The following is a 7597-nucleotide window of genomic DNA, read 5'->3' as shown; positions in this document are numbered from 1 at the left end:
GAGCCCAATGTCGGTGATTTAAAAAAAAAAAAAAAAAAAAAAGTTGTAGCTGTACCTACTCAAATATATTATTTCTCAGAAGAAGAAATCAACATATGCTTTCCCAAGAAGTATCAGAGGAAGCTTTCATTATGAAGCCAAACGGGCTTGCTGGTATGTGGAGGGGGGGCAATGAGATTAGTTAGTTATGAAGCTACAGGCTGCATAACTAACTATAAAGGTCAGCTAATGTACATCAACTTTGATATTTACAGATAATAATGCATTTTAGATATTAACTCATTATAAATAAGCTATGGAAGAAAATCATTCCACTGTAGGTGGTTTTGTGGATTCAACCTGCTATACCCAATGGTTCCTTTTTACAGAAGGGACAGTTTTAAATCCAGTACACACCGATGCCCACCAAAAAAATTTTTTTTTTTAAAAATCTGTTACTTTGTAGCCCTTAATGAAGTGCCAGTAGGCTTTATAGTGAATTTTAAAAACCCCAAACGTTTTAAATTCAGCATTATGACTATAGTGTACACTTTTTTCAGGGATGATGCCTTAAAAATGTCTCCAAGCATTTTATCCTTTTTTCTTAGAGAAATTTACTTTTTTTAAAAATGATTACTTGTAATATGGTGCAGTGTCTTGAGCAATGTTCCCTCTAAGCTGAGCGCGTGAGCAATCGCGCACTGCTCACATGGTCTCCCCACACAGAAAATCTGTGCTGCGCACAAAAAAAAAAAATCCAGCCTGAATTGGAATGAAAGTAAATACATGTATTTATTTTATTTTGCTGATTTTCTATGCGCGGAGACTGTCAGCAGTGCACGATTGCTCACGCGCTCAGCTTAGAGGGAACAGTGGTCTTGAGTTTTCAGGTTCACAAGCCAACTCTTATTTGAGATAGCAGGATTTAACGTCACACAGGTTATGATCTCTCCAGTACATCTTATTAATAAAGGGACATGGCTTTAAATTATTCCCCGAATTCTCAGGTATCTTAAATCTTACAAGGATTTAAAAGGACGTTTGTTTACTTTTAAATTTTGATTAATCTTATCACATGGAGGCATATTTCCTCAAGTTTTAAGTGTCAGTGTGGTGATCGCCTTCTTTCAGGGTCAACGACAGATTTATTTTTTTCATCATATTTGCACACATTATACATTATGTACAATTTTCTTTCATACATAATCTCAGTTAAGAGGTAAATCCAAGCTAAGGTGTAAGGTTAACATTTTGTCTTTGAAATTTCCGAATATTTATAACGTGCCTTACTGCTTAAGTTCAAAAGGGATCAGCAATGCAGGCTCATTCTTTTGGGTTCTTTTTGTTACTGGCTTCATTTATTTCAGTTGTTATTGTGCTTTGTTTGCACAGAGAATAAAGGGACTAAATTGTACTTGTAATTGTAAAAATCATTGTAAAATTCCTCTTTCAAAACATTTGAGAGAAATGTTTTAAATCGCTGTGGTATAAAGACTGTGTAAATCAGATCTTGTGTTGGGGTATTATTTCTTTATCTCCTAGAACACCTTTCACATTAACTAAGAATAATGTGGTTTTACATACTTAATAATTTTAAGTAGCTCAAAGTTGCCTAAAAACGAGCCCTATGCGACTTAATCTGCTTTCTCTCCCATCATCTGCCTCCTTCTCAACCTGGCATCTTCCTGTCACACTAACCCTCTGCATGTCTTCCTTCACTGCACCCACAAACCTCTTCTATCCTCTCCTTTTTATTTTTGCCTCCTACGTCATTTCCAAAATGCTCAGCCTGAGCTGTCCCTCTGATTATACTAATTTCTAATCCTCGTCGCTGGTAGCATCCTCTCAATCCAATTTCCTAAAAGACTCAAAAAACTTTGAGTTTTCAGCCTTGACTTGTTTTATTCTAAAGATTAGTAGATTACATTTGGGGACCAGTCATACATTTGTAAGGGTTTAGAGCAGGGAAAATGGCAAACAAATTAGTCAGGTTAGTGCACAGGTTAACCGTTTTGTTTGCTTTTAACCCTCAATTCCTGCACCCATTAAGTCAATTCTCTATAGTCACACAATAGTCCTTAAAAGGTGATACTGCTTAACTAAATATACGTTTGCCTGGAAGTGAAAACATGGAAATATAATTTAACGCCTCAACTGCTATTTTTTTTTTAATGCCACTGCACTTTAACGTAATTGGCAGAGACGTTAAGCACATAACGTCTTTTAATCCAACTAGAGAGCGGCTGGAAAGGTGAGCCCTTCACCTGCTGCTTACTGCAAACCTTTAAGAGCGGAGCTGTCACTCATTCCTGATATCTCAAAGTCAACTAATGATAGCAAAGCAACAATAACGACAACTGCCTTGTTTACGTATACTATGCTAATTATTAATGAATGCAAAGTCTTGAATTTTAAATGCGCATTTTCCTTCCCTTGAAAAGCCAAGTTATGCTTAAGTTATGCGTCGGGAATTACCGATCATTGAAGCTGTCTGCAGACATTAAAGCGCATATTAACTCGCCGGTGTGTCCGACAATGGATGCTGATATTTGTGCCCTATAATAAACTCGTTTACGTTAACTCGTCGTTGTGATGCTGTGCAACGGCGGGTGCGCGCAATTACGCAACACCCCCGCCTGTCCTGCGAGCTATAACCGGATCAGCGTCTCCCCTCAGCCTATCCGCGCCTGCAGCCAACCTGACACCGGCCAGCTCTCAGGTACGACGCAGTACACGATATAATGCATGAAGTGGACTTTATTTTATCGATTTATTTTTTGATGCCAGCAGTCAATTATCTGGGCCTGTTTTTATTTTTAGCGGTTCTGTGTGTGGGGATACTGTGATGCAGGACAGGCGGCTGGTAGTTAATGCGCATCCAGGCTTCAGTAAGCGGGCAGATAACAGAACATGGCGGAGGGTTGACATTTCCGTTAATTCCTTCAGACATTAGATTTAGTGCAATACTTTGGATTTTTCTGAAGCTCCGCCCTCTGTTTCTATAGGTTTATTTTTTTAACCATCTTTTAGAAGTGAAAGCGCACTGCGGCAGCCGCTGTGACGTTATCTGTGAAGGATGAGTTAAACGCGCGCATGTAGATGACTGTCCTTGCCCTAAGTTCACCTGAGCAAGATCATGTGGGGATACATATTACAGTTGGATTAAGCTACTTGACGTTCAGCCTGCTGCAGAGTGCATTCAGACTAAATATGTCACACGGGTTTGGTTAAACAAAAGTTCGCAGTGCATGTGTGAAGCCTAATGTTCAGGGTCATCACCCCGTCACCCCCACAGAGTCTTTAACAGTACCTGTTTCCCTTTGCGTGAACCTGTGCACAGTGCACTGCAGTGTCTGAGTAATGGCTGCTACACTGTTAGTAGACTAGACCTGACAAAATGGTGGATTCTGGCTGGGAGGGAAGCTGTACTGAGTCTGTGGCTGTGAAAAAGAGGATGGTGCTGTGAAATATCATCTGAGCTACCTGGATGTGTTGGTGCACATCAGAGTGGTGAGAACAGGAGAAGCATGTGGATGTGAAAGAGGAGAGCAGGGGTGTGGATGGATGGAGGGATAGAGTAAGAGAGGTTGTGTGTTCTGTGCAGTTCACTGATATCCTCCCTAGTCCTCGGAGTCTTCTGAGATGCTAAAGAAAACACGTACTGACAATCAAGAGCCTTCTTCTTAGCAAATCTGAGCCCAAGTTACTTTCACTTTCCTCCTTTGAGCAGTATTTTAATGTAATTACAAATTCTTCCTGCACCAGCTGAGATTCCCACTCCAGTATTTTTCCACAGAGCCATGCAATACCTTGAATTTCTGCCAGCATAATGTTGAACCCTATGATGTTACACAATTACACAAACAAGTCTGGGCTATTTTCCACCATCAAATAATATGTTATTCACTCACAACAAGCCCATTTCACTATATGTCAGTCACAACAGCTAGTTCATCAATCCATTGCTTCCTGACTGTAACTTAACCCTGGCTTTAGCAGACAGACTGCCTCGTGACTTCTGCCAGCTCCAGTCATCATGGGAAAGGAGAAACTCCACATCAACATCGTGGTGATTGGCCACGTGGACTCTGGCAAGTCCACCACCACAGGCCACCTTATCTACAAGTGCGGAGGCATTGACAAGAGAACCATCGAGAAGTTTGAAAAGGAAGCTGCTGAGGTAAGGAGATGGGAGAGGAAGACGACCTCTTTAACTGCCCGCCGCTCTTCACATATTAAGGCAGAAGCCATGCGGATCAAATAGAAATTGACACAATAGAAGCTGTTTGAGTTTTATATAATTTAAAAGAGATTAAATTGTTTGCAAAAAAGTCTTGAAGGTTAGTGTTGCTTGTGTCCCAGATGGGGAAAGGATCATTCAAGTACGCCTGGGTGCTGGACAAGCTGAAAGCTGAAAGGGAGCGTGGCATTACCATCGACATCTCACTGTGGAAGTTTGAAACTAGCAAATACTACGTGACTATCATCGATGCCCCGGGTCACAGGGACTTCATTAAGAACATGATCACCGGGACCTCTCAGGTGTGTAACATGAGGATGCTAGGCCACTATGAAGTATATTCGCTTCTGTGTTGCATGTTTTAAGGTGCTTTTGCAAGCTTGTGTACACAAAGTGCATCACTTGCTATTACATTGAAGTATTTCAGTTGCCATTAGTGACTATCGTAGATGTTGAATTTGGTGTAGAAATTATTACAGTACATTACATTACAGTATTAGCATCCAATAGTGGTAGTATTTCAAAGTTACTGAGGAATCCTACTAAAGCTGCATCCACTGCATTTTTAGGCAGACTGTGCTGTGCTGATTGTGGCAGCTGGCGTGGGAGAGTTCGAAGCAGGTATTTCCAAGAATGGACAGACTCGTGAGCACGCCCTCCTGGCCTACACTCTCGGAGTGAAGCAGCTCATTGTGGGAATCAATAAGATGGACTCTACGGAGCCAAACTACAGCCAGAAACGTTACGAGGAGATCGTGAAGGAAGTGAGCACCTACATCAAGAAGATTGGATACAATCCTGACACGGTTGCCTTTGTACCCATTTCCGGCTGGAACGGAGACAACATGCTTGAGCCCAGCCCTAATGTAAGTACTAAAACAAAGCATAGTTATGCAAAAGCCAGGATGTGGCCCATCATTTGAATATTCATTTGTTTGACTGGTGCCGTGGATAGAAAGCTGTAGCTCAATACAGCTGTTAGACAAACTCAAACATGATCTGTCAAAGAATCTAAAGCGAACTTTTTCTCTAATTTCCCTTTCAGCAGCTATAGATATAAATAAGAAGTATTTTTCTTCAACATGAATCATAGTGGTGTTAGCTAGGGAAAAAATAAAATGCAACTTTCTGCTAGTTAAATTAACTTCTTCATAAGATCAAGACGCGTCATTCATTCATTTAAAAAGTGACAAAAAATGTGCTGGAGGTTAAGAAACCAATAAAATGTTCTGTTATTATTTTAATTTAGAATTGAAATTATTACTGTATAAAATTGTGTATTATTATTTTTTCCTTCTTTCCTCTAGATGACATGGTTTAAGGGATGGAAAATAAATAGGAAGGAAGGTAATGCGTCAGGAACCACACTACTGGAGGCTCTGGATGCCATCCAGCCCCCCACCCGTCCAACAGACAAACCTCTACGTCTTCCCCTGCAGGATGTCTACAAGATAGGAGGCAAGTGGTGTACAAATAACATATGGATAAACTTTTAAGATACTTTGGGAATAAAGGATAGTTGTGACATTTCAAAACATGGAAAACCACATACCTTTTTCAGTAGAGAACTGGAACACTTTGATTTTCATTTTAATATGCTTTACTCTGACCTCTTTTGCAGGAATTGGAACAGTCCCCGTAGGTCGTGTGGAAACGGGATTACTGAAGCCTGGAATGGTGGTGACATTTGCCCCTGTCAATGTGACTACCGAGGTCAAGTCTGTAGAAATGCACCATGAGGCACTGAGCGAAGCCCTACCCGGTGACAACGTTGGCTTTAACGTCAAGAACGTATCTGTCAAGGATATTCGCCGTGGCAATGTTGCTGGTGACAGCAAAAATGATCCACCACAGGAAGCTGCCAACTTTACTGCTCAGGTAGGTACAAGATTTGGATGTAAAAAATCCAATTATAGTAGAACGAGCACATGACTTAAATTCATCTCCATCTAATGTCAGAACTATTTATATTCTCAATCCTCAAGGCAGATAAGAATGTGTTCAAATAAGACGACAGCAGAAAAACTAGAAATAAAAAAAACAAGAAAGCATTTTTTTGCGGTTATTAATAAGGCACTGATGTTGTCCCTTTGCTTTGCAGGTGATCATCCTCAACCACCCAGGCCAGATCAGCGCAGGTTATGCTCCCGTGCTGGACTGTCACACTGCTCACATTGCCTGCAAGTTTGCAGAGCTCAAAGAAAAGATTGATCGCCGCTCTGGCAAGAAGCTGGAGGACAACCCTAAATCCCTAAAATCTGGAGATGCTGCAATTGTAGATATGATCCCTGGCAAACCAATGTGTGTCGAGAGCTTCTCTGAATACCCTCCCCTTGGTGAGTTCAAGTAGTTCCTAGAGTTTCAAGAGCTTCCCTCATCAAAAGGCATCGTGGCTCCACTTTGAAGTCATGCGATATTTTATGATGAACTCAAACGTCTTTTATTCTTCTTCACTTTGCAGGTCGTTTTGCGGTGCGTGACATGCGTCAGACTGTGGCTGTCGGCGTGATTAAAGGTGTGGAGAAAAAGGTCTCCACTACTGGTAAAGTCACCAAGTCTGCCCAGAAGGCCCAGAGGACCAAATGAATGTTGTGCTACTCTGCCGACCCCAAGGTCTCCCAAGGCAGGACATCAGTCATCCAACTTCATCCTAGAATTGGCTACTTCAACTTAATAATTAAAGACTGGTTAATCATCACAATGCATCGCAAAAGCATTCGAAGGAAAGAAAAACACTTAGATCTTTAGTCCTTGAGGCAGCACTCCTGGTTCCATTTCAGTGGTTAGATTACCATTAAGTACAGTGTAACATCAACATGTTTCAAATGTGTGCACTGTTGATTCGCATCATGGAAACACTATTCTGTGCTATTTAGACATCTAATAATTAGAGATACTGCAACCTATCACCTCTCTAGTTCAATGGAGTGTAGGTTCTGAACTCTTTACATGATATTATATGTTGTCTTGCTTTTAGTGTTTGTTTGCAACTATATGGCGCTCTCTAGGAGCAAGGAGTCATAACTGTGTCCTTCTGTGTAGTGGAGTAGTAGAGAATTTGTTCTGTTTAAGCTTTAAAAAGAACTTAAAACAAAAAAAGGTCAAAAATTGTCCTCCCAGGACTCTAGTCCACATGTGGACTCTTAAAGCACTTTGATTGGCATTTTGCTAATTTTGCACCTGCACTTGTAGTTTAAATTGGCATAAGCTATAGCACCTTATTGTAAGATGGCATGAGCCTCTTTGTAACATTAAACATATTTCAACCAAAATGTGCTGCCTTTAGCAGTTTTTCCCCCTTCTGTGTAAAGCTGTGAGAGCAACAGTTGTGTTGAAGTTTAAGATTCTTAAAATATGACACAATATCTGCAATACACC

At 40.7% G+C, this 7597-nt stretch overlaps 1 protein-coding gene across 2 annotated transcripts; it reads left to right on the top strand.

Annotated features, from left to right (window-relative positions):
• The first annotated feature begins 2591 nt into the window (after positions 1-2591).
• eef1a1a (eukaryotic translation elongation factor 1 alpha 1a) lies at positions 2592-7493 on the top strand. Of its 2 annotated transcripts, none has more exons than XM_005733726.1 (8): positions 2592-2698; positions 3979-4159; positions 4342-4521; positions 4789-5085; positions 5527-5677; positions 5841-6097; positions 6321-6555; positions 6681-7493. In XM_005733726.1, exons 2-8 carry the CDS (start codon positions 4016-4018, stop codon positions 6803-6805), a joined length of 1389 nt encoding a protein of 462 aa, XP_005733783.1. In that variant the 5' UTR covers positions 2592-2698; positions 3979-4015; the 3' UTR covers positions 6806-7493. The 2 variants fall into 2 exon arrangements, with proteins under 2 accessions (XP_005733783.1, XP_005733784.1); XM_005733727.1 differs by having other exon boundaries at positions 3976-4159.
• The last annotated feature ends 104 nt before the right edge of the window (positions 7494-7597 follow it).

The sequence above is a fragment of the Pundamilia nyererei genome, unplaced genomic scaffold (assembly GCF_000239375.1).
Source record: "Pundamilia nyererei isolate P.nyererei 1_Seehausen unplaced genomic scaffold, PunNye1.0 scaffold00054, whole genome shotgun sequence".
In the NCBI taxonomy this organism is placed as follows: Eukaryota; Metazoa; Chordata; class Actinopteri; order Cichliformes; family Cichlidae; genus Pundamilia; species Pundamilia nyererei.
This window is presented reverse-complemented; position numbering and strand designations above follow the sequence as displayed.

Coding starts and splice junctions, on each gene's coding strand:
- eef1a1a (XM_005733726.1), top strand. CDS start 4,016: ATGGGAAAGGAGAAACTCCACATCAACATCGTGGTGATTGGCCACGTG. Junction 5,086..5,526: donor TGCTTGAGCCCAGCCCTAAT/GTAAGTACTAAA, acceptor TCTTTCCTCTAG/ATGACATGGTTTAAGGGATG. Junction 5,678..5,840: donor GGATGTCTACAAGATAGGAG/GCAAGTGGTGTA, acceptor CCTCTTTTGCAG/GAATTGGAACAGTCCCCGTA.